At 42.8% G+C, this 27,181-nt stretch overlaps 2 protein-coding genes across 2 annotated transcripts; both read right to left on the bottom strand.

Annotated features, from left to right (window-relative positions):
- Window positions 1–208: 208 nt before the first annotated feature.
- Window positions 209–5,215, bottom strand: LOC130489938 (vomeronasal type-2 receptor 26-like). Its single transcript, XM_056863726.1, has 5 exons — window positions 4,925–5,215; window positions 3,318–4,181; window positions 2,567–2,794; window positions 1,650–1,776; window positions 209–1,110 (listed from the first exon to the last, which is right to left on the bottom strand). The coding sequence occupies exons 1-5, from the start codon at window positions 5,213–5,215 to the stop codon at window positions 209–211; spliced, it is 2,412 nt and encodes an 803-aa protein (XP_056719704.1).
- Window positions 5,216–10,568: 5,353 nt separating this feature from the next.
- On the bottom strand, window positions 10,569–24,841 carry LOC130489937 (vomeronasal type-2 receptor 26-like). Its single transcript, XM_056863725.1, has 4 exons — window positions 24,551–24,841; window positions 23,317–24,180; window positions 21,375–21,501; window positions 10,569–11,470 (listed from the first exon to the last, which is right to left on the bottom strand). The coding sequence occupies exons 1-4, from the start codon at window positions 24,839–24,841 to the stop codon at window positions 10,569–10,571; spliced, it is 2,184 nt and encodes a 727-aa protein (XP_056719703.1).
- Window positions 24,842–27,181: the final 2,340 nt, after the last annotated feature.

Genomic DNA, 27,181 nt, shown 5'->3' with positions numbered 1-27,181 from the left:
CAGGGGGCAACATCAAGGGACCACAATGGCTTCTTGTTGGAGCTCCAGAGGACCTGGTTGGCCACTGTGTGAGTCAGGATGCTGGATTAGGTGGACCACTGGTTTGATCCAGCAGGGCTCTTCTTATGTTCTTACTTTCATATTGAGTTTGTATTTCTCCCTTGAGACAACATGGTCAGAAATACGTATCATAGGCATCTAAACTCCTTTAATTCTTTCTCCTAATAATGCTCTCTTTTGTGTTCAGCTCAGGCCTCAGGACAATAATATAGTATTTAGGAAAAAAGATACAAACCAGCAACCCAGCACTGGAAGCCAAGATAGAGAAGATCTCCACGGCGACCATGTATTTCCCCTTGGTGCTCAGATAGGTTGGAACAAAAGATAACCAAACGCTACAAAACATGAGCATACTGAAAGTGATAAACTTGGCTTCGTTAAAACTGTCGGGCAGCTTCCTAGCTAGGAAAGCCACAATCAGGCTGATGAAGGACAGAAATCCCATGTAGCCCAAGACAATATAAAACATGGTGACTGAACCTTCATTACATTCTGCCACTATCTCTCTACTCAGTGATTGCATGTCAAAATCTGGGAAGGGGGGTGAGGTTCCTAGCCACATCATACACATGCCTGTTTGAAGAAGAGAACAGAAAAGGACAGTGGAGGTGGTCAGTCTTTTCCCCACCCATTTCTTCATATTAGACCCAGGTTTGGTGGCCATGAAAGCTATAACCACCGTGATGGTTTTGGCCAAGACACAAGAAACAGCCACTGAGAAGATGATGGCAAAAGCAGATTGGCGGAGGATGCAGGTCACCTTTCTAGGGTGTCCAAGAAAGAGAAAGGTGCATAGAAAGCAGAGCAGGAGGGAGATGAGGAGAAGGTAGGTGATGCTTCTGTTGTTGGCTTTGACTATGGGAGTATTTCTGTGCTTAATGAAAGTTCCTAGCACCAAAACTGTGATCAGGGAAAAAGAGACAGCCACTGAAGCCAAACTGATTCCCAAAGGTTCTTGAAAAGATAGGAAGGTTATAACTTTGGGGTCACAGCCATCTTGGTCCTCGCATGGATATTGATCTTCTGGGCATTTGATGCAATCTTCCATGTCTGAAACAAACAAATAAACATTCCTCTTCTTAAGAATCTGGAGACAGTTTCCAATCAGTTCTAATTTGGTCAAAGATAAATTTAAAAGGAGGAGGGGTAGGAAGGGAGGTTCTGCAGAACTTCAGAATTTCACTCTGCAGATGCTGAGAGGCAGGAAATGTCTTTGCAAACTTTCCTGTCCTCCTGCTAGAGCCCTGTAGCAAGTAACATACACCATCCTTAAGGGATGATGTTACGAAAAGGTGTGTTGCTTTCTCGTCACAATCTAAAGGAAATGAAAGAGAAATTCCTCTTTCAAAAGGGGGTAAAGAGAAATCAATTGCTATATTTAAAAGAGTCAATTTTAGGGTTGGGGGGGAGAATGTCCTTCCCCATGACTAGCAAAAGACGAGTGCTTCTTCATTGTCTTCATTGCATAGCTCCTTGATCTGCTCCATGAAGAAGCAAACTGAGAAAACTCAAAAGGTTATTGTGACTTATTTGCTAAGCCTTGTGCATATAAAGTTACACGTATCTATCAGGATTTGGGCATCACCTACCCTTCTGATTTGAAATCTTCCCTTCTGGGCACGGAGAACAATCATAGCAGCAAAATTTCTCCCCTTCCTTCTTTTTCTTCCGATAACCAGGAGAACAGTAATCGTTGCACAGAGATACAGGAAACTCCTGTCCACAGATTAAAGAGGTTCAGGATTGGAAAATGGGGACATTTTTCTATTGTTTGTTACCTGACATAATGAAACAAATAAGTGTGAATTTAAAATAAAGTAACAGAAAACACTGTACATGTTTTCCAAGTTGCCTTTTGAGGGGGGGGGGCAGTAATTTTTTTGCTGAAAACGTTTTGGAACATACTAACTACTCAGACCAGTACTTCATCCCAAGGAAGATATTTTACATGGTTCCCTCAAAACCCTACTAGATTTCTAATGAAGGCATGCAAGGTATTTCACATGGAGTCATATACTCCATACAATTGTTTTCAGATAGAAATAGTTATATATGGCACTTAAATGTTAAATCTCTCTTTGGCATTTGAATGAGCAAAGGGGCCCTGCCTTTATTAACCAGACTGATCAAATGCAAAAGGATCAAAATATTCCACCAAGGAAAAAAAATATCTGAGCCAACCATCCAGAGAGTGGAATGACCCCAAAGAAGAAAAGAAAAGTTGGTTTTTATACTATGCTTTTCTCTACCTTTAAGGAGTCTCAAACTGGCTTACAATCACCTTCCCCAACAGACACCTTGTGAGGTAGGTGAGGCTGAGAGAGTTTGGAGAGAACTGTGACTACCCCAAGGTCACCCAGCAGGATTCATGTGGAGGAGTGGGGAAACCAACCCAGTTCATCAGGTTAGAGTTTGCCGCTCACATGTGTAAGAGTGGGGAATCAAACCCAGTTCTCCAGATTAGACTCCTTCGCTCTTGATCACAACACCACACTGGAATACAAACCTGGTTAAAACTTGCTTGCCATACAATGATCTCTTCATTGATGGAGAACTCTTTTCCTTTTCCAGCATTGGGATCCACTCTTCCGACCTTCACACTGAGAAACGACTTGTTTGGGAAGATGATCAAATTCATTATTTCAAACCCAGCATCCAACTCCCCATTATTATTAAAAGTCACCCTTTCTCCAGCTGAGTTGTTAAAGGAAAGGCCATGAAGAAATCGGTGCATCTAATTGAAAGAAGGGAAATAACCAACATATCTGAGTGTCAGTGCTGAGATTTGAAGTTATATTTCCTTGAGAATAAACTTTTATTTAATCTCATGTATTCCCAGCCATGGGAGGGAAGGTAGTGTGGCATAGCTCAGTCTCATCAGATCATGGAAGCTAAGCAGGGTCGGTACTTGGATGAGAGACCACCAAGGAAAGCTCTACAGAAGGAGGCAATGGCGAACCCTCTCTGCATCTCACTTGCTTAGAAAGCCAGCTGCTGGAGTTGCCATAAATCAGTTGCAATTTAAGAGCACTTATGTACATACATAGTCCCAGAAAGATAGTACAAATATTTTTAGTAGGAGATAAAGTGTGTGTGTGTGTGTGGGGGGGGGGTGCTTCAAATATAAGGGGAGATGAGAACCCACAAACTTATGCCAATAAAAATGTGTTCGGTATCAGTACAACAGTTATTCATGCTCTCTTGCCTTATATCAACATGTTCATGTCAACAGAGCAGTTTCACTGCATGGCCATTACCTGCCAAGGTTGGACATCTTGAAATTCAGATCTTTTATCACCTGGCATTGCTCTGTGGTTGAAACTTGATGAGTAAAAGGCATGCAAAGCATGTGCTATGGCGTAGACTGCATTGTAAATGCTATAGCTGTGACCAGTCATGCGCATATCAAAAAATGGATCTGGAAGGCTCTCTATCTTCTCATCTCCAGTACATGCTTCATCGTCCTTCAACATCTCCAATGGATTCGGAAGTATGCAGTCAAATGCTTGCTCCCAGAAGACCTGGAGAAAACCCTCTCCTTGTGTCTGGTCAGGCTTTATGTGCTGAAGCAATGTCTGGAATCCCAGAACCTCCTTTGAATGGACTGTGAAGGAAATGGCACCTTGGAAATATTGCAAATCCCAGCCCTTTTGGTGACCTCCTAATACGAAATCAATTTCGGCTGTTGTAATCCACACTTTTTTGAATGCAGCACTTTCCTTACATCTAGGGTCTCCTAGAAACATCAAACTGCTGAAAGCTACAATTGCCATGGATTCTCCATAGAAGATAAGAGCACTGGCATTGCTGTCAGGAAAATATTGATAACTATTTGACGCAAATTCATTGATGTCATCCAAGTTATCCCAAAAGAATCTTTTCTGGATTCGTTCTATGAAGGCCACACAGATTTCATTCTGGGATAGCAACGGTTCCATGGACTCCAGAAAATGTTCACCGCTTTCGTCAACCACAGCAAAAAGCCCGACCCATGTCCATCCGAAATGGAGAAGCAACCGGACAATCCCCATATACTGATGGTCTTCGTTTGGAACCATGCGGTAAAATGAAGGAAACTTTCTAGCATCCATATCCTCAGGGGCAAATGATCCATAAGTGAGCTAAAAAAAGGATAGATGTTTTAGAGGAGAAATAGAAAGAGATGTGGGGCCATTGGTCACTGGTGGAGCACTCATGATCCCAAACTTCATCCCTGGCATCTTCACTTAAAGGCTACCACGTCATCCTTGGGATGACTTTTTCCTCTGCCTGAAACTCTGGTGATCCATTGCCCCCTGGTTCAAACCCCCTGATTTTGAACAATAAAACCATAAAACTTAAATAAGCCCCATATCTAAAAGCACACCCTTTCCATTCTTCTCTTCCACCTCTAAATAAGTCAAGTAGAGAGGTAGATGGGTCTTAGTTGTGTGTTCTTATAACACATCTGAGAGTGCTGTTTATGTAATTAATATGTGCCTAGGAAATGTGAAGGTTTCACAAGAATGGGAGTCAAGAACAACGCTTGATGGATTTACTCACATCAAGGGAATATGATGCAGTTTTAGGGGGTTGATTTGGGACATCCGCTGCCAAATTCCTATGTGCTTATAATCCTCCCAATACATATGATACCCTACCGGTAAATCCTGATCAGGTGGAAGGCCACATTAAAATGTTTTAAATCAATTCATAAATATGCCTGTGACCCAAAAAAGTGGACTTCCCCCACCCCCCAAAAATTAGAGAATACTATATTGTCAGTCTACCATGTTATCACCTTCCTTTAAAAATGCAGAACCACTCACAGGTTGTGATTGTAGTTAGGAAAATGGGGGAAATTAGCCTAATGTACACATTCTACCTGTGGAATCTTGTAAAGGCTTAAGGTGTCTGCCATGCGAAAGGAGGTCTCGGAGCCAAGTCCCCCAATGATGGCTATGAGGTTTTTGTGGTGGTCACATTGGTAGTTGGGGACAAATCTCTGTGATTTGAAGAGCAGATCCAGAGTGGTGCGATAGGTCATCCTCACGTTATAGTAGCTGTCATAGATGTGGGACCCAAGAGTGACATTGGGCAGGATCTTGGGATTCTCGTTGATCTCATTGATGGCAAACCCCAGTGCAAGGATGTGCTGGTAGAACTTGGTCACCATTCTGTAAGCAGATTTTAAATGCTCTTTATCAGACTAATTCAACCATCACCAAAGCATTGAGTTATAATTCTGCCCAGTTTTGACTCTGTTTTCCTTGCCTATCTATAAGGAAATGATTTATTTGTACTTGGTGGACATATCAAGGATGCTCTACATAAGAAAGGCCCTGATGGATCAGACCAAGCTCATCAAGTCCAGCAATCTGTTCACACAGTGGCCAACCAGGTGCCTCTAGGAAGCCACAAACTCTATTATTATTGACTCGTATATAATAAACATAATGTCCAGTAACATCAATGAGACATTGGAAGACCAATACTTGTGGTATTCATAGAATATTAAACAGATTAACTACAGTACCAAACGTGCTCTGACAGTGTCTATTTTTGTACAATCCCTATGTGATAGTATCTTGCTCTGGTGAATCAAGGTCCATGGTTTACAGTGTGGTGATACATTTTTTTTTTTTAATGGCTACTATGAGGTAACAGAGCTGTCATCTTTCCGGGTTCAGTTTCTCCTCAGGGTCTCAAAAAAAAAAAGCTCTCCTAATGGTGGGAATAGGTTTATCTTGCCACTACTGCCCCTGAGTACAACTATACCATCATGATAGGTCTTCCTGCGAAGCACAGCTTCTCTGGAGATGTATCCTGAGCTTATGGTAACCTATTGTGGGATAGCTAGATTCAAGTCCAGTAGCAGTTTAGAGACCAACAAGATTTTGGGGGTATAAGCTTCCAAGGGTCACAATTCCCTCCAGATATTATGGGATAAACCCTCAAGCTCTATCTCCTCACACTTGTCCAGGCATAAGCAGTTGTCTTTATGGGATAAGAGAGCCTCATGCACTGGATTCAGTAAGTAACTGGAAAGGAAGAACGCTGGGGTGAACAAAGCCTAGAGATGAGGTGAGCATCCTATCACTTCTATTGTTGCCCATTAAATTTAGAAGAAGAAAAGTTAGCTTTTATATGCCAACTTTCTCTACTATTTGAGGAAGAATCAAACTGGCTTATGGTCACCTTCCCTTCCACTCCCCACAACAGACACCCTCTCCTTCCCACAGTTAATCCTATATATAAGGTTAGATTGGAAAAGATGGATTGTCCCAAAGCCATCTAGTGAGTTTTCTGACATAAGGAAGATTGGTACCCAGCACCACTTGGTCCTTTGAAAACACAGGTCTCCCTGCTCCTTCTACCTTCCAAATGGCTTGCAACACAGACAGCCGAAACATTTGTGTGAGGGATTATATGTGGCCAAGTCGATACTGTGGAAGATAAGATACAACGGCTTACACTGGAGCCTCATACTGTAGCTCTGAAGGATGTTCCTTGAACGTCAAGGGGTGAAGACTGTATACAATCAGAGAAGTCATCCCACCCAGGAGGAGATCCCTGGGCTGGTACTGCTCATGTGGGATAGGGAGGGGATCAGGTTTGGAGCACTTCATAGCATATGCGATCCAGCCCATTGGAGGAAGGAGAATGATCAGCGCCACCAGCCTCAGCATCCTGGCAGCGGTGCTCGCCTCCAGAGGTTGCCTGTCTTGTGCCCATCCGCATTGTCACAGGGTACCTCAGACAGCAGCTGCTGGTGACAACAGCTTTCCAAAAGAAAAAAATGTCTCTGCCTGATCTCTAGCATCCATACGGTTTCAAATCCCTCCCTTGAAATCGAAATCTGATGGCGTGGGTTCCCATCTCCAAGCCGGATGCAAAAGAGCACACCGGCAGAGCTCCGCCAGCGCTCAGTGTGTTGGTGGATTTTTTAAAAAATCATCCCTGTCAGCCTTACTTATTGAATATCTGCTAGAACCTTCTGTAAATTCTCTGAGCCTTGGTCTAGGGTGAAGAAATTACAGTCATGTGGCTAATTGCAGAGGGCAGTAATTACATGGTGGGAGGCCAATAGTGGCAACTTTGGTAGTACATGCTTTCCCCCCCCCCCAGATCTGTGTATGAGTTTCCTCTGCTCCTTAGAAGCCCGGGTAGCAAGAGGTGCGGCCCAGTTTCCCACAAGGATTAATCACCAACAGGGAAACCAGGCCATGCAAGGAAACCATTGACTTCATTGCTGACACGGTACATTTTCCAATGCATAATGCTATCTTTCTACTCCTGCATAAGGCAGGTCATGATGGCAACAGAGAAAGCAAGATCCTTGTCCCGCTCAGTTTCGTCAAGGGAGCAAATGTTCAAAATGACTTGATATGAGAAATCAGATTCTTGCACTTTAGAGCTGTTAATGATGGAAGCAACCCATCAACTGCTGCAACCCATCAACTGCCCATTCTTCCATTCTGTTTGGAACAAAGTCAGGATTGGTAAAGAAAAAAGACCTTGCCAACTCTAAAGGGGGGATGGAATTAGTGCTAGGATAACCCTTATCAGACTACTTACCTGACAACACCCTCACTCATGCAGAGAAAAACCCTGTTAATGCCACTCCAGGCCAATGCAATTTTAATGGGTTAGATAAATTCATGGAAAATGGGAGCATTACTGGCTATCCACGTTGCCAGTCGATGCCTGACAGAGGAGGGTTATGGGTAGGGTTACCAACCTCCAAATGGTTGCTGGTGATCTCTTGCTATTGCAATGGATCTCCAGGCAACACAGATCAGTTCACCTGGAGAAAATGGCCTTTTGGAAGTGGTATTATACCACACCATATTCCCTCCCCTCCCCAAATCACTCTCCTCTGACTCCAACCCAAAAACCTCCAGGTATTTTCCAACCTGGAGATTGCAACCCTAGTTATGAGTGGAGCAGCACTCCAGGAGAAAAACTAAAAAGAAAAATAAACCCTCTTCTACTTACAGGAAGTTCTGACCACAGAGTTTCTGGCAATTCCTAGAGATATCTTTCATCACTTCTGTACCTCTAGGAATTGCCAGGAACTCTATGGCCAGAACTTCTGGTAAGTAGACAAATCTTATTTTATTGTCAAAGGCTACAAGAACCTATGAAATCTTATTTTTCTTTTTACTTTTTCTCCCTAGGATGCATGTACTTCCTCCTTTAGACTCAGTTTCCGCTGGCCTATCAGGTGAGCACCCACAGGCAAGGGACATAATTAACTAGAGGTCTCCCCCCATAAGTCGGCAAATGAGAACCCTAGTGGCTATTAAGCAAGGTTACTAAATGTAACCTCCATGTTCAGAGGCAGTATGCCTCCCAGCTGCAGATGATGAACAGAAAAAAGAGGAGTGCTGTTGTCTTCACGCCTCGCTAATGGAGCAACTTAGAAGACAATAAGGCAACTAGGATGCTGTGGGGCTAACAGTTTATTGGTGTGATGCAGAAAGTAATTTCTTATAGTTATGAAACTAAGCTTGGGAGTGCAAGAAGTTTAGGCCTCTCAATTTCTTGGAGTGTGTTATTTCTTTGGTTCAGGTCTTGGAGGCCTATGAGTTTTGTGTTATTAGGATTTTGGAGCAGTAAAATAGTTATACTTTGAAAACTGCTTTTGGTGGAGGGAACAAGATGGGCCCCAGCTGGTGCTTGTTAAAGCCTTCTCTCCCCTATCTGGAATGCAAGGCCGTGCCTTGCCCTAGTAGTTAATTGATCAGCCATCATGACAATGTCCAGATGCAGGTAGTTCTGTAAGCTTCCTCACCTGAACACATCACTTAAGGAGTCAGCATTTCTGACCAAGCGATTAATTACCAGCTAAGTGCTTTCGTTTTCTCAATTGGTTTCTATGAGCTCATCCTTTTGAGAAAACGAATATAAGGACAGACCAACCCTAAACAAACTATGCATGCTTTGGGGTGCACAGCAGGAAGGCTGTGCTGGCTGCATCACAACCCATTTGATTTTGGCCCTACGGGGAAACTCTGGTCAACCTGACCTGCTTGGAGAAACCTTTTGGACAACCTTTTGAAACTTTTGAATGCTGGAAGCATCTTTGGAACTTGGTAACTATAAACCTGATGCAAGAAACCTTTGCCAATCCTTTTGAATTAAAAAGGCTTTTGAATGTATTAATTAGCTAAGCTAAATAGTTTATTATTTTCTTGCTTAACACTTCATGACTTTTTCTTTCCTGTAAACCAGCTTGAATCTTATAAATTAATTGTTAGCCTTTAAATGGCTTGTGTGTGTGATTTTGGGATTCCAAGCCTAATTCTAAGTGTCTTGTTTGAGTGTAAAAACCACCTACCAAAAACCTAAGACATTTTTTGGAGTGTAATCTTTCCCTGGCAGGCTTCTACCTTGCAGGGTAAGCGCTACACTTAACTTTTGAAGCTTGTCAGGGGTTACTCTGGACCCTTTGCCTGGAGGCTTACTTTTGTTCCAGAGTTGGTGGCAGCTACCGTTAAACTTGGGGTGAAAGCCTGGAGTTTAATGTTTTGGGAAACCTTTGACCAAACCAAAGCAGCCTCCAACTGAGGGAGACTGGTTGGAGCTCTTTGACAAGGAGAACTTTAAAGACAAACAGATAAATATTGCCATCAAGTCACAGCTGACTTATGGTGACATTTTGGGTTTTCAAGGGAAGATATGTTGAGAGGTGATTTGTCCTCAACTGTCAACAAACAGGGCATAGTGGTCTTCCCCTGATATTAACTCCTACAGCCGGCATTCAGAGATTCACTGTCACTGGATGTAGGAGGGACACTTTAGTCACCAAGAAGAAAGTCTACAAATGAAAACATACACTCGAAGCTCCCTTATACTGAACCAGACAATTGGTTCATCAAGGTCAATATTGTCTACTCAGACTGACAGTGGCTCTCCAGGGTTTCAGGTAGAGGTCTACATAGAGTGTCAGACACTTTGACTGTGACAGAAGAAGTAGTTTGATGGAAGGATGTCTTTGGTGAAGATGCCATTGAGGTAGTCTGGAGGAATTACATGGGAGAATCTGAATAGATAACCTGAGTAAACAGGAAGGCAGTGTTAAGGACCAAGTTGTCTTCCTCAACCAGAGTCATAATGGAGTTTAAAGGATCCTGGATGACACATCATTAGGGTTGCAAACTTCCAGGTAGCGGCAGAAATTCTCCTGCTATTACAATTGATCTCCAGCCGATAGAGATCAGATCACCTGGAGAAAATGACCACTTTGGCAATTGGACTCAATGGCATTGAAGTCCCCCCCCCCCCCGGTCAAACCCCGCACTTCTCAGGCTCCACCCCAAAAAACTCTCGTTGATGGCAAAGAGGGACATGGCAACCCTACACATCAAACTAGCTCAAAGTTTTCTATTACCAATAGATAGCAAGGGCATTATAGGACATAGGAGTCACTGGAATCTGTGAAATCCAAGACTTGCCCCAACCAGCATTACATCTATGGAGTATCAATTTCATAGACAAACCTAAAGAAACTTATGGTAGGACAGTTAATGCTTTCTATTTATAAGCTGCTCTCTCTTGTTCAGCTCAGGCCTAAACAGAATAACATAGCATTTTGGACAAAAGATGCAAATCAGTAACCCAGCACTGGAAACTAAGATAGAGAAGATCTCCACGGCTACCATGTATTTCCCTTTGGTGCTCAGGTAGGTGGGAACAAACAACACCCAAACGCTGCAGAAGATCAACATGCTGAAGGTGATGAACTTGGCTTCATTGAAACTGTCTGGCAACTTCCTGGCTAGAAAAGCCACCGTCAAGCTGATGATGGACAGAAGTCCCATGTAGCTCAGGACAATATAGAACATGATGACAGACCCTTCATTACATTCTGCCACAATCTCTCTACTCAGTGTTTTCATGTCAAAATCTGGGAAAGGGGGAGAGGTTCTGAGCCACACCATACAAACCCCTACTTGCATAAAGGCACAGGAAATAACAACAGAGTTGGTCAGTCTTTTCCCCACCCACTTCCTCATGTTGGACCCAGGGTTGGTGGCCATGAAAGCTACAATGACAGTGATGGTTTTGGACAACATACAAGAAATAGCTAAGGAAAAGATGACACCAAAAGCAGACTGGCGGAGGAAGCAGGTCTCTTTCCGGGGTTTTCCGAGAAACAGGAAAGAGCAGAGAAAGCAGAGCAGGAGGGAGATGAGGAGAAGGTAGGTGAGATCTCGGTTGTTGGCTTTGACGATGGGGGTATCTCTGTGTTTAATGAAAGTCCCAAGCACCAAGACTGTGGTCAGGGAACAACAAGCAGCAGCAAAGGCTAAACTGATCCCCAGAGGTTCTTCATAAGACAGAAAGGTTATCGTCTTGGGAATACAGTGATTCTGGTCCTTGCTTGGGTATTGATCTTCTGGGCAGTTGATGCAGTCATCCATGTCTGTGGGTAAAAAAAGTGAGAGGATCCATCACGGTGCCAGTTCATATGTAAATTGGGGCTAAGTAGGGTTGGCAGGTCCCTCTTGACCACAAGTGGGAGTTTTTTGGGGTGGAACCTGTGGAGGGCGGGGTTATGGGGAAAGACTTCAATGCCATAGAGTCCAAGTGCCAAAGCAGCCATTTTCTCCAGGGGAACTGATCTCTTTCAGCTGGAGATGAGTTGTAATAGCAGGATATCTCCAGCTAGTACCTGGAGGTTGGCAACCTTAGGGCTAAGGCTTATGAAGGCCTTCTCAGTGGGATTTTAGACTGTTTTCTGAATTCTTACTATACATTGGAAAGATTATCCTTTACATTTCAGGGAGAAGAAAGATAATAGTGGGGGAGGGGTGAAAGAAATGCCCTTGGAAGTCCTTGTGGGTCCCCTATGTGTACCCTTCTAAATCAATTGACTCGTATGGATGACCACTTCTGATTTCACTGCACATTACCAACCTTTCTGGTTTGCAATTTTTCCTTCTGAGCATGGAACGCAATTATAGCAGCAAAATTGTTCCCCTTCCTTCTTTTTCTTCTGATAACCAGGCTGGCAGTAGTCATTGCAAAGTGAAAGGGGCAGCACCTACCCGGAAACATGAATGGAGTTTAGGAAGAGAGAATGAAATGATATTTTATGGTGTGGGTGTGTGCATGTATATGTGGGTATATGTATGTGAATAAAAATATATACATATAAATTAAACAGGGAGAAAAAGCCAAATATTAAATGAGCAACAATCTGCTATTTCTCCCACTGAAACATTAGCCAGGGTCAGGACTGAAAGTGTGTAACTGACCCAGGGTCAGTCAGCAAGCTTCTATGGTGTGAGTGGGGATTTGAACCTGAGTTTGCCAGGTCCTAGTCTTACACCTTAACCACTATACTACACTGAATCTTGAAATAAATGTATAGATAGGTAAAATTACATCTCTTTTCAAAATGTATTGTTGTATGCAGTAGATGGAATTGATCAGGGGGTTCTTCCTCAATGGAAGATTCCAAGCAGAGGATGGATGGTCATCTGTCAGTAATGTTCTAGCTTTGGATTTCCTCCCCTGGGAAGTGGTTTGGACAGTATAACCTATATAGCTCCTTCCAGCTCTTGGACTGTAGGACTTTAATTACATTTTTGATAGAACCAGTTCTATGACCCTGAGAAAACCTTAGAATCCATACCTGGTTAAATGTTTGGTGCCACACAATCATATCCTCGTGAATGATAAATCTGTTCCCTTCAGCCGCATTAGGATCTATCCTTCCAATGTTTACCCTTTGGAAAGACTTGTTTGGAAATGTCACTAAGTTTGTTATATCAAACGCGGCTGCCATTTCCCTATTTTCATTGAAGGACACTGTTTCTCCGGCTGAGTTGTTAAATGAAATGCCTTGAAGAAATGAGTGGAGCTAGTTGGGGGGGAAAAAAGGAATGAGGTGCTAACAACATGCCGGAGACTTTATGTGGAAAGTTTCATACAATTTTCATTGTTAAAATGCTTTCGTGCTGTTTCATATATAACTACCCTGGAAAAGCTGCTCTCCTGCAATGGTAGAAGAATTAAATTTGAGGGTTTTTTATAGCTCAAAGAAGAAATGAGTACTATAGCAATTTCTCAGTGAATAAAGCATACATCAGTTTTTCACCCATTATTCGTGGAAGAGAAAGCTGGATATTATATCACCTTGCTTTATTTTGATCCATGGCAGTATGTTATTTTATTGTGTATACGTTACCTGCCAAGGCCAGAGAGTTTGATATTCAGCCATTTGACCAATTGTCTTTGTTCCATGACTCGATCTGGATGCGTACATGGCATTCAAAGCATGTGCCACAGCATAGACAGCATTATAGATGCTGTAGCTATGCCCCATCATGTGCATTTCAAAAAGAGTCGCAGTAAGGCTCTCCAACCTCTCCTCCCCAGTACATGCTCCATCTGTCATAAGCTCCTGGGGATTTGGAAATGTGCAGTCAAATGCTTGCTCCCAGAAGTCCCTAAGAAAGCCATCTCTTTGTGTCCAGTGAGGTTTTACCATATGAAGAAATGTCCAAAACTCTTGAATCGCTTTTGAGTGTATTGCAAAGGAAATGGCACCTTGGAACAAGTATAAGTCCACTGTCCTTTGTACACCCAATAAAACAAAATCAATCTGGGCAGTTGTGATCCACACTTTACTAATTGATGCATCTTCCCCATATCCGGGATTTCCCAAAAACAAAAGAGTAATAATCATCCTTATAAAGATCCCAGTTTCTCCATAGAGGATAAAAGCATTGGTTTTCCTCACTGTGAAAGGAAGGTATACATTTGAGATTAAATTATTCAAGTCAACTAAATTATTCCAATTTATGTTGCTTTGGATGCTTTGAGCAAAAGCCAAACAGATTCCCTTCCTGGAAAGTAGTGGCTCTAGGGTCTTCAAGAAATGCTCTCCACTTTCATCATCCACAGCAAAAATCCCGACCCAGGTCCATTTGAAATGCTGTAGTAACTGGATAATCCCCACGTACTGATGAGCTTCATTGGGAACCATGCGATAAAAGAAAGAAAGATGTTTCTTATCACTCTCCTTTAGGGCAAAGGAGCCATAAGTGAGCTATGAGGAAATAGACAGATATTTTAGAAATTGGTTGGGCAGAGTGTCTGCACATTATTGTGTCTCTTTATGCAATGAAGGGATCCACATGAAGCTGCCTTATACTGAATTAGACCTCTGGTCCATCAAGGTGAGGATTGTCTACTTTGACTGGCAGCAGCTCTCCTGTGTCTCAGGCAAAGGTCTTTCCCATCACCTACTGCTTGGTCCTTTTAATTGGAGATTATGTCATGCATTGAGCCCGGAACCTTCTGTGTGCCAAGCAGATGCTTTGCCATTGAGCTGTGGCCCCTCCCCGTGGCTCATTTTAGTGAATGTTAGACTCAATTAATCCCCTGGGTAAAGTTTCTCAGGTTGTGCAAACATGGAGCAATAATTTTGCATTTTTGGTCAGTCCTATCTTTCGATCCATTTGGACCACAAAATAACTCCTGTAATGACAGTAGAAAGGTATAATTTGTGAAAATCCTCAGATCCTCACTCATGTGACCTACCTGTGGAATTTTGTAGAGACCTAAGATTTCTGCCATACGGAAGGAAGTTTCAGAGCCAAGTCCCCCGATGACAGCTATGAGGTCTTTCTGGGTTTCACATTTGTAGTTGGGAACAAATCTCTGTGCTTTAAAGAGCAGGTCCAGAGTGGTACGATAGGTCATCCTCATGTTATAGTAGCTGTCATAGATGTGGGACCCAAGAGTGACATTGGGCAGGATCTTGATATTTTCATTGATCTCTTTTATGGCAAAGACCAAAGCCAGGACATGCTGGTAGTACTTTGTCACTATACTGTACGCAGGTTTAAAGAAGAAAATGTTATTATGTATTCTTTGACCACAATACCATTCTGTTCTGGCTTTGATTTTATTACCTAGGTACTGTTTAAATGTGTAATGTTTCTCAGCTAATAAACATGTTCCTCCACTGCCCAAAAAACAACTAAAATCTTCAGGACTCGAAATCATTTTGCAAACAGCTGAAGTGTTGCATAACTGCCTCCCCTCAGCACCTCTTAAATCCCATATTCTCAACATTTGTGTACCTGCCAATTGGATGCAGTCAAAACAGTGGAAGATGTGTTATTATAATGTCCATTTTATAAGGACATTCATTCCACATATCTCACCCCTACTCGATCTAAGTTCCTAGGAAGATCTGGAGATATTTCCTCTTTGCAGACCACTTCAATGAGACCACCTCTAAAGTGGCCAAATTCGTTGTCCCTAAGAAAACAGATATTGCAAACATTTTACTAACTTTCATGTATGATTAATGGCATTACAATAAGGTTATGTATTTTAATCTTTTATATTAATTTTATATTTGTATGTAATGTGCTGTTAAGCCGTTGAGTGATCTTTTGATTGTAATAAATATTGATTGATTAAGAATAGTGTTGCAATCTCTTTTGTCACCCTCTGTCCATCAGCCAAAATAGAAAGCTTTCTTATAGCGAGAAGAAATCCTAGACTGAATGCCAAAATTTGAATGCATAAGACTCAGGGAGGAACTGAAAGTGGGAACATTAGGGTGGATCAAGCCCTCATGTTCTTTCTCTGTGTCTATTTCCTGCATAAAGACAGTTTGTGATCTGGCTAAGCTCATGATATGAAGAAGGAAGTGCATTCCTTACTTTGGAACATCTAAAAAAATATCCAAAGGGTTTTGCTCAAAAAATAATCCATGAAAAGTGTAACGGATATGAGATGTGATCCCGCCGACAAGGAGGTCCCCTGACTGATACAATATATGTGGAACTGGGAGGGGATCGCTCACAGGGCACTTCATAGCATCTACTTGGAATTCCATAGGGGACAGCAGAAGCAGCAACACCACTAGTCTTGGCATCCTGGCCGCAAAGCTTCTCTTGAGATGTAGTTTCTTCTGTTCCAATTTATGGTGTAACGAATTGCCTTTGATGGCAATTGCCTGAGTGACTTCTTAAAGAGCAATGTACAAATGTAATTCCTACCATCGCTACAATATTAAACATATACTGACTGAGACTGCAAATCCTCCAGGGATTATCAATGGAAAAAAAATAATAATACCACATTCAGACTCTCTAACTCACAGACTTCAAGTACCTTCTGGTCACTTCTGAAGGAGTACAAATAACAGTAATGTACATAATTACAGGGGGAGATAATTACTTTTGAGGTCTGAGTAGAACCATTGATATTGCAACTTCCCCCCCGCCCCCTTTGCAATTTTGACCACCAATCTCTGCTGCTCCTTAGTATGGCCACAAGGGGATTCCAAATTTCCACCGGCAAGACTGCACCAACAGAGACATTATGGCCCAAATTGTTCTGTTAGATGATGGGTCCAAGATGCAGAATATTGCTTACATGAAGCTGAATCTCAAGTGTGTTGGATCAGAAATAGATCCAGTTGGGTTCAATTGGATTTAGTCCCTGGTGACTCTCTGTAGGCAAAAATCCAGATTTCAAAAATCTGTGCTGTACACTGAACAGTTCCCTGCCCTTTTAGCACTAAAGGACTAGTTTATGATACACAGGAATGACCACATGAACACTAATTCAAAAATTAATGCAAAATATTTGATAAGGAAATAAAGGAATGAATGAATGAGAGAGCCAGTATGGTGTAGTGGTTAAGAGCGGTGGTTTGGAGTGGTGGGTTCTGATCTGGAGAACCGGGTTTGATTCCTCACTCCTCTACATGAGTGGCGGAGGCTAATCTGGTGAACTGGATTTGTTTCCCCACTCATCCACATGAAACCAGCTGGGTGACCTTGGGCTAGTCACTCTCTCTCAGCCTCACCTACCTCACAGGGTGTCTGTTGTGGGGAGAGGAAGGGAAGGTGATTGCAAGCCGGTTTGAGTCTCCCTTAAGTGGTAGAGAAAGTTGGTTTATAAAAACCAACTCTTCTTCTTGCCAGTAATCTCCCATGTCCTCAGTTTTCTAGCATCATGATTTTGAGGTAGCAAGACTAATTCACCATTTTAAAGGCTAGAATAACATATAAATAGATGCTGTGACTTGAAGATAAGGAAGATTTTGTTATTGTTGTCTTTTAGTACTCATTAACAAAGTTCAAAGCCAAAATCTGAAAATGAGGGATCTTATATTAGGAATCACAAGAGATGATACAGACAATATTTTACCAGCACGGACAAATCCCAAAATGAGAACCTCTTTTTTAAAATGTGCAATGTCTCACCTTATTAAAATAAGTATTAGGATAAAGCCTTATTCATAGATTACCAGAATGTTGTTGGTCATTCAGGACCAACCAAGTAGTCATAAGGGAGATGTATTATATCCTACATCAATGATCCTCCCAAAAAAAATCTCCCATGATCTGTGACCACGAGAGTTTGGAGGTGAGATGATGGCTTTGAGTGAGTGTGTATGTTTTGCTGGCAATGTCCTTTTAGAGGAAAATTTAGCTGTTTAAAAATTACCATGAGGGCCAGATCCTGACTGGGCTCACTCTAGGGCTACCAGGCAACTGGGCTCACTCTACCAGGCAACACCCCCATCCCCGTCTTTTCAAGTACTGAAACAGAACACAGAAAGGGAATATTCCAGTAAGAACATAAGAAGACCCCTGCTGGATCAGACCAGTGGTCCATCTAGTCCAGCTTCCTGTCTTACACAGGGGCCAACCAGTTACTTTGGAGGTCTCCCTCCCCCTTTTTTGCCATTTCCTCCCAGTGTCTGTGAATACTGAAGGACTGTCTGATGGGGTACTGTGCTGTGTTCTTATGTGCACTGCCTTTAGGAGATGCTGTAAATCCATTTTATTTGCCTCAGTTTTTGGTAGGATTTAATCTGTAGCCATTGTCTTGGGGATATGGGGGTTTAATAGGATTTTGTTACAACTTGTATGGGGTGCATCAGTTGCAAAATGTCTGCATGCACTAAAGCTTTTGCACAAGCAGTACCCCCAAAAAAGACAGGTGTAGCCATTTACGCTAAGTGAAAATCACTATATCCCCACGTGAATGAAATCTTGTGCAACCAACCAACTCCTATTTTCTGCAATATATAGGGAGGAAAGTTCTAGTGTTGCACAAGAACTTACAACAGCAGAACTGCACAAAGACCGTTTGTTTGTTTGTTTTGTTTTTCTGTCTCACTCTCACTCCGTGGCCAAGACCGGGCTCAGGGTAGCTAACAACATAATGATCAATATAATAAATACTATAAAATTACATGAAATCTTAAAAATAAAACAATGTACAGGTCAATGATTTGACAATTTAACCACCCCATGAACATTAGACAACAAAAGAAGAAAGCAGATTGGCGCTCATTTTGCAGTGTAGGGCCTGCAGACACTAGGGTTGCCAACCTCCAGGTACTAGCTGGAGATCTCCTGCTGATATAGATCAATTCACCTGGAGAAAATGGCCACTTCGGCAATTGGGCTCTATGGCATTGAAGTCCCTCCCCTCCCCAAACCCCATCCTCCTCAGGCTCTGTCCCTAAAACCTCCCTCCGGTGGTAAAGAGGCACCTGGAAACCCTAGTGAACAGTCAGGTGCCCCACATAGTCGTTGGTAAGCAACACAGAAAGAAGTTTCCACTTACACACTGCTGGATCCATGTTTTTAATTCTTGGAATTTTAAGATGCCTTGAATAACATTTATATGTATTTTAATAAAATTAAGCAAATACTAATGGGGAGTGGAAGAAATAAATCAATTTCAGACAATTACAGTTTGGCCTCAGCGCCAGGGTCATCTCAGAATCCAGCTTGGACAGATTTGTCTTTGGAAGTCTCTCAGAATGGAGCCAGCATGGTGTAGTGGTTAAGAGCAGTGGTTTGGAGCAGTGGAGAACCGGGTGTGATTCGCCACTCCTCCACATGAGCGGCGGAGGCTAATTTGGTGAACTGGATTTGTTTCCCTGCTCCTACACATGAAGCCAGCTGGGTGACCTTGGGCAAGTCACACACTCTCAGCATCACTCACCTCACAGAGTGTCTGCTGTGGGGAGTGGAAGGGAAGGTGATTGTAAGCTGGTTTGAGTCTCCCTTAAGTGGTAGAGAAGATCGGCATATAAAAACCAACTTTTCTTATTCTTATTCTTCTATACAATGAGCAGGCCAAGGGAGTGGGGACAATATTTGGATTGAGAAATAAGACTGAAGAACATTTTTTTCACTCATCCATATCACCAACCCCATGGGCAGCCTCTCAATGGTAATAGAAAAGACACAAACCAAAAGTTATCAAAAACTCATTTTTTTAGAAGAAAATGATTATCCAGGAAGAATGCAAACAACGTGGGCAGAATTGCTTGAATTCTGAAAAATTAAGTTTGTCAGTTAAATTAAAAAAACACATTACTGAGGAGTGAGCAATAACACAGTCTTAGGCTTTATTTATCGTAGTTCATACTTATTTGATTGCTATTTATTGTGGTACATGTTTTGGACATAACAGTTACTGATTTTATTGCTATATATGGCAGCCAAAACCTGAAAATTAAAATATGCCCACTTTCTTCCTCCTGTAAACACTATCAAAGAAATGTGTATCTTAGGACAACTGAAGCGTTTAATTCTTTCTCCCAAATAATTGCTCTTTTGTGTTGAGCTCAGGCTTCAAAAGAATAATGTAGCATTTGGGGCCAAAAATACAAGCCAGCAACCCAGCACTGGAGGCTAAGATAGAGAAGATCTCCACAGCTACCATGTATTTCCCTTTGCTGCTCAAATACGCTGGAATAAATGATAACCAGACACTGCAAAACACCAGCATGCTGAAGGTGATGAACTTGGCTTCATTAAAACTGTCGGACAACTTCCTGGCAAAGAAAGCCACAGTCAAGCTTATGAGGGACAGAAGGCCCATGAAACCCAGAACAATATAAAACATGGTAACAGATCCTTCATTACATTCTCTGATGATCTCTTCCTTCAGTGACTGTGTGTTCAACTGAGGGAATGGGGGAGAGATTCCTAGCCATCCTGTACAAATGCTTGCTTGAATGAGTGAGCAGGACAGGACAATGAAGTTGGTCAGTCTTTTCCCCACCCACTTCCTCATGCTGGACCCTGGTTTGGTGGCCTTGAAGGCCACAACCACAGTGATGGTTTTGGCCAAGACACAAGAAAGAGCAACTGAAAATATAATGCCAAAGGCAGGTTGACGAAGGAAGCAGGTCACCTTCCTTGGTTGTCCCAGAAATAGGAAGCAGGAGAGAAAGCAGAGGAGAAGGGAGATAAGCAGATTGTAGGTAATATCCCTGTTGTTGGCTTTGACTACTGGAGTATCTTTGTGCTTAATAAATGTTCCTAGTATAAAAGCTGTGACAATAGAGAAATCAACTGCTACCAAGGCTAAACTGATCCCTAGAGGTTCTCCATAAGACAGGAAGCTTGTCCTTTTGGGAATACATCTATCTTGACCCTTGCTTGGATATTGATCTTCTGGGCATTTCAAACAGCCTTCCATGCCTGAAAACACAACAAAGACAGTGGCAGGTTACATGTGACTTTGAGCCAATTTCCATGACCATATTTGAAGTCAGAGCAGTGAGAACTTTCTCCAAGTTGGCTTCATATTGCTGGTTCCATATGTAGAAGTGGTCACCTGAAAAGGAATTTCATTCCCCCCGTCCCGCGACTGACATTTCTTCATTAATTATTTTGACTCTCATTACATCAGTGTGCTTTTTAAGGTTTTGTGTTGGTTATGTCTGCAAAGCCATTATGTTCAATGGGGAATCTATTGGAGGCTCTGGGACAGCTGTCTAAGTAAGTTCTACTATGTTCAGTAGTGCTAGTTGCCAGACACGTGAGCATAGAATCATATCCTGACAGCGCAATCCTGAGCGGAATGCCCGCGCCAGGCTTAGGAGGAAACCAGTGGCGTTGCCTCCTAAAGAGGTTTTGGCAGTGTTGAAACCTCTGCCTGGCACCAAAAACCTGTGCAGCCCTCATAGGTATCTTAACAAAAATAAAAAGGGCCGTTCCAGAGTCGAAAGTGCTCGGGAGGCTGACTAACATCGGCCCCACCCCGCAGCCGGCGCTGGAATGCCCCGGGAACGTCTCCCCACCCAGGGGCGCCGGAACACCTCCTGGCTCGCCGTTGCAGCCTGTGTTGGGCCCGGAGGCCGGCAGGAGGCTGTCGTGGTGGCCGGGCCCAGTGCTGATGTGGTGGTGGCCAGGGACTATGTCTGGGCCTGCACGCCGGCACTGGGGCCCCTGCACCGGCGGAGGTCATAGTCGGCCTCCTAAGGGCTTTGGGCGCACCTGCCGGCGCACCTCAGGAATGGGCTGTAAATCACCTACCTTTTGGGTTTGAAATTTTCCCTTCTGGGCAGGGAGTACAATTGTAGCAGCAAAATTTCTCCCCTTCCTTCTTTTTCTTCAGATATCCAGGGTGGCAGGGGTCATTGCACACAGAAACAGGTACCACCTGTCCACACAGGAAAGAAGCCAGTGGAGATTGGTTATTTGTAGCGAAAGAAGGATTATTTTGTGTCATCTGCAGACTTGGCCCCTATGCTACTCACCCCTAATCACAGATCATTTATGAACAAATTAAATAGTACCAGCCCCAATACCAATCCTTGTGAGACCCCACTGCTTCCTCCCTTCCTTTGTGAGAACTGTCCACTTATTCCTACTCTTTGCTTCTGGTCACTTAACCAATTTTTAACCCACAATCGAACCCGTCCTCATCTCAGGACAGCAAAGCATTTTGAAAGCCCAAGTATGTAATGTCTACCGGGGCACTGTTGTCTACATTCTCGTCCACTTTAATTTCATACCTTGCTTTATGTTTTTGCCCTTTAAAGTTCATATTTGGATTAAAGCCGGATCAATACACAGTAAAGCTTTTTTTTTTTCATAAACCCAACTGCTGGAACGTTACCACATGGCCTCTGAGATTATCAAATAACCCATACCTGGTTAAAATGACTTTGCCACACAATGAGATCCTCATGAATATTTAATTTGTTTCCTTCCAAAGAATGGGGATCTAAACTTCCAACTTTCACTCGAAGAAAAGATTTGTTTGGGAATGTGACCAAGTTCATTATATCAAACCTGGATTCCATTTCCCTGTTATCATTAAAAGATACATGTTCTCCAGCTGAATTATTAAACGAAATGCCTCGAAGAAATGGGTGGAGCTAATTTAAAGGGGAGAAAAGGATAACATATTGAAATTTAACTGCCCAAGTGTTCCTTCTTCCCCATGAACCAATCTAACCACTACTGTTACTGCTGATGGCCCTGCTTTAGTAGCTGCCATCTTCTGTGATAGATGGGGGGGAGAATAGCCCCTTTCTGTTGTAGCACCAACATTATAGAATTCCTTCCCGTCTCTATCATTATTCTTCATCCACTGGGTGAAGACTTTTCTGATTTGTTCTCTCATTGGCCTTACTTGATCCTCATTCCTGTGCATGTCTAAGCATGTGGGTCCATATGTTTGCGTTTTGTTTAACTGTTTTTATTGTTTTATACATATGGATTTTAAAACTTCCTCTAATGTTTTGACCTGTTTGCTTCCTTAGGCATCCTGAACTATGTGGAAAGGCAGCACAAACACCTTCGAAATAAATGAATTAAAGTTTAATTCTGTGTTGGATTAGGACTTTTGAGTCCCAGATTCAAATCACCACTCAGAGATTGACTTCACTAGGAGAACTGAGGCCACTCACTCTCAGCATACGTTACCCCACAGGTTTGCTCCTTGGTAGAAGAGTGGGAAGAAAAAAGTCTTGTTCTGCCCAAAGACACTTGGTTCATCTACTTTCTTTTTGTCAAAGGCATAAAAAGCAGGAATTGGCAAGGATGGTACATTAAATATTTACGTATTACACATCGAGAGCCAGTATGTTGTGGTGGTTAAGCATGTCAGACTAGTATTTGGGAGACCTGGTTTAAATCCCTTGAGCCAGTCACATTCTGTCAGCCTAACCTATCTTGCAGGGCTGTTGTGAGGATAAAATGGAGGACAGAAGAATGATGTAAGCCATTTTGGGTCCCCATTGGGGAGAAAGGAGGGCTATAAATGAATTAACAGATAAACAAACAAACAAACAAATAAATAAATAAATATTACTTTCTCTTATGGGCCAAGTATAGAAGTAAACATCAACCCACAGAACATTTCAATGAATAACAGAGAAAATAAATCATAGTCACTCTTAGAAGGGGAGCATGTTGAATGTTCTAATCTGTTTGTAGTCGAAGGTACATTTCATTGAGGAGACTTTACCTGCCAAGGCTGGAGATCTTGACATTTGAAACGTTTACCATCCCCCGTTGCTCGGAGATTGGATCTCGATGGGTGCATCGCATGCAAAGCATGTGCCACAGCATAGATGGCATTGTAAATGCTATAGCTGTGGCCAGTGATATGCATTTCAAAAAAAGGCTCTGGGAGGCTCTCTAGCTTCTCTTCCCCAGTGCATGCTTCATTGATGTCCACTGATGCTGTAGGATTTGGACAGGAACAATCAAAAGCTTGCTCCCAGAATTCCTTGAAAAAAGTATCTTCTTGTGCATAACAAGGTTTTAAAATCTGAAGAAATGTCTGGAACCCTTGAAGCTCATTTGCATGAATTGTAATGGAAATGGCACCATGGAAGAACTGGAAATCACAATGTCTTTGAACACCTGTTAATGTGAAATCAACCTGGGCAGTAATAATCCACACTTTTCTGTATGATGCATTTTCTTTATACCCAGGGTCTCCTAGGTACATCAGAAGGCTCAACCTTACAAGAGTCCTGGATTCTCCATAGAGAATCAATGTCCTGGCTTTGCTATCCATGAATGGTGGATATATCTTTGACAGCAAATCATTGAAGTCTCCCAAGGTATTCCAATCTGATCGGTTAGGAATTCTTCCCATGAGGGCCAAGCAGATTCCATTCTTGGAGAGCAATGGCTCCAGGGTCTTCAAGAAATGTTCTCCACTGTCATCATCCACAGCTAAGAGCCCAACCCATGTCCACTCAAAATGGAGAAGCAACTGAATAATCCCTGTATACTGGTGGGCTTCATTTGGGGCCATGCGGTAAAAGGAAGGGGAGTGTGTTGCACCCTTCTCCTCTGGGGAGAATGAGCCATATGGGAGCTAGAAGGAAATTTATACATGTTAAGGAGAGGAGATAACAAAGAGTGTTAATGTGTTGTATACTCTTTATGCAATGAAAAATGGATGAAAGTAATGAAAGTCAAGTAGAGTTCTAGCTAGATTACCCAAAATTCTGAGAATACTATTTAGATATTATTCCGTTCTTGAGAAAAGCTCATTGGAAAGAACAGCTTGAAGGATCATTCTGGACCCTTCCTTCAATATTTTTGAAATCAGTTCAATTCACTACGTTTTTTCTAAACAGCAAGTATTTATTTATTCTAATTCATGCCCTTTGAATTTGAAATCACTCCCAGAATGACAGCATTATCACTCAAGGCAAACTTCACTCCCCACGTACTGATCATACCTGTGGAACTTTGTAGAGACTTAAAATTTCTGCCACACGGTAGGATATCTCGGAGCTGAGTCCCCCGATGATTGCTATTATTTTTTTCTGGGTGTCACATGTGTAATTGGGGACAAATCTCTGTGATCTGAAAAACAGGTCCAGAGTGGTATAATAAGTCATCCTTGCATCGTAGTAGCTGTCCGAGATGTGGAACCCGAGAGTGAGATTAGGCAAAATCTTGGGATTCTTGTTGATCTCATCAACAGCAAAAGCCAAGGCAAGGCTATGCTGGTAGAACTTTGTCATCATGCTGCAGACAAAGATTTTAAAAAAAATGTTTTATAGGAGAACTTCACACTGCATGGCCGTATCTTCATAAAACCTGTCCATTCTCACTCTGATATGTCCCACTATATCTGTTGTTCTGTTTACAAAGCCTTTCATTGATTATGGATGAAAGGATTCCGAGCTAATAATATCTTGGAATGAAGTACAAATAGCTTTTTGGGTGTGGACACACAAATGCTGTTATTTATTTCATTGTTTGCCCTTTACAGTTTATTTCTGTTAAGGAAACCCAGCTATTTCTTTGTCTCTTTGGAGTATATAGACTTCTACACTTAATTAAGCACACTAAACATGTGCTGTGAAGGACTTTATTGTCATTTACTTTGGACAATTATCCATCTAAGTGGGCTCCAGCTACCCCAAAATGGCTGTTGGGGGTGATGGGAACTGCATGTTAAAAAGTCTTGTGGGGATGAGCTGCAGAGATGAATTGGGGCTCCAAAGATTGAGCAAAAGTGGTTGGCTAGATTCAGCCCTACATCTTTTTTATCACTAGCCATTGTCATGAAAATAACCTCACTGGCATATTCTTTCTTTGTATCTCCTTTCACTTTGAGTACCGACAGTTATGGGTATCAGGCAGTCATGATGTGGGGAGGAGAATAAAAATCCTTACTCTGGTATCCCCAACATGTCCTGCAAAGGAGTGTTCTTAAAAGAAAATTCATGAAATGTGTAAAGGATCTGAGAAGTAATCCCACCAATAAGGAGGTCCCCTGACTGGTGCCATTCATGGGGAACAGGGAGGGGATCGCTCACAGAGCACTTTGCAGTACGCACTTTACACGCCACATGAGGCAATAGAAGCAGCAATGTCAGCCTCACCATATTGGCAGCAGAACTTCTCCCTAGATGCTGATCCTCTGTGCTCATCTACAGTCCATCAGATACCTCAACTGGAGCTTGTTCGTGCCTTATAAACTGCCTGTTACAAATGCGTGCTCGAATGCTAGCTGAGATTACACAGACTCTAATCTCAGGTTTGTTTCATGTAAGCAATGTCAAAGACTGAACGGACAAGCTCTACCTCCCCCTTCCCGAGCTCTCGCTGGCACAAGGGCTTTTTTATCACAAATCTCAGATTGTTTGCTAGCACTTTCTGAAAAGCCATGGGAGCTTTGGCCCAAAGAAACAATTACAGTAATCTGAACACTTCCAGGGGAAAATAATTGATTGTCCGCAGAGATTGTGTTCCCAAGCGGCAACACTATAATGACAAGAAGAAGAAGAGTTGGTTTTTATCTGCCGATTTTCTCTACCTTTTAAGGAGAATCGCACTGGCATACAGTACTAATCTTCCCCTCCCCACAACAGACACCTTTTATGAGGTAGGTGAGGCAGAGAGAGCTCGAAGAGAACTGTGACTAGCTCAAGGTCACCCAGCTGGCTTCATGTGGGGGAGTGGGGAATAGGGCTGTTGAAAAAAACATTCGGTAAAATTCAGATCCGGCAAAATTCGGCTCGTTTTGATTCGGGCCGTGCCAAAGTCCGAACTCCTTCACTTCGGATCCCCGAAATTCGGGCGAGATCTGGAGTTCGGGAGAAAATTCAGCCCTTCTGCGTGCCTTCAGGGTCTTCTCTGAAGGCTCGGGGGGGTGGAACAGATTTGGGCGTCCCGGCCGGGAGGCGCAGATCTGTTTAAAGCCCCCCCCCGTGCGCCTTCAGGGGAGCCCCCTGAAGGCACGCGGGTGGGGCATGGAACAGATATGTGCCTCCTGGCTAGGAGGCACAAATCTGTTTAAAGGGCATCCCAGTGCGCCTTCAGGGGATCTCCCTGAAGGGGTGCGGGGGGGGGGGCGTGGAACAGATGTGCGCCTCCCAGCCCGGAGGCACAGATCTGTTTAAAGGGCCTTCCGCGTGCCTTCATGGAAGCCTCATGAAAGTGGGGGGGACCCCGAATCTGCCGAATTTATTCACCGAACCCCTGACGTTGGCAAATTCGGCTCCCCTGTTTCCCGTCTTTTTTGAGTTTGGTTCGTCCGAACTGAAAAACAGCCGAATCGGGGAAAATTTGGCTGTTTTTTGGTTCAGGACGAACCGAATCAACAGCCCTAGTGGGGAAACGAACCCGGTTCTCCAGATTAGAGTCCACCGCTCTTCTGTTTTAAGTTTTTTTTATTTCTAACTTGCAAACACAATACATACAAAATAAAAAAGACAACGTACACTCTACATTACACATAAGGCAATACATTACATTCCTTATACACCCCTCTTAACCACTACACCATGCTGGCTTAGGATAGTTTCCTTCCCCTCCCTCCCAGAATGTCCACAAATGTCCTGTTTCTTAGGGGAGTC

Source organism: Euleptes europaea, chromosome 18 (genome assembly GCF_029931775.1).
Source record: "Euleptes europaea isolate rEulEur1 chromosome 18, rEulEur1.hap1, whole genome shotgun sequence".
Taxonomy (NCBI): domain Eukaryota; kingdom Metazoa; phylum Chordata; class Lepidosauria; order Squamata; family Sphaerodactylidae; genus Euleptes; species Euleptes europaea.
The sequence above is the reverse complement of the archived record's forward strand: the minus strand, read 5'-3'. Positions and strand labels throughout refer to the sequence as shown.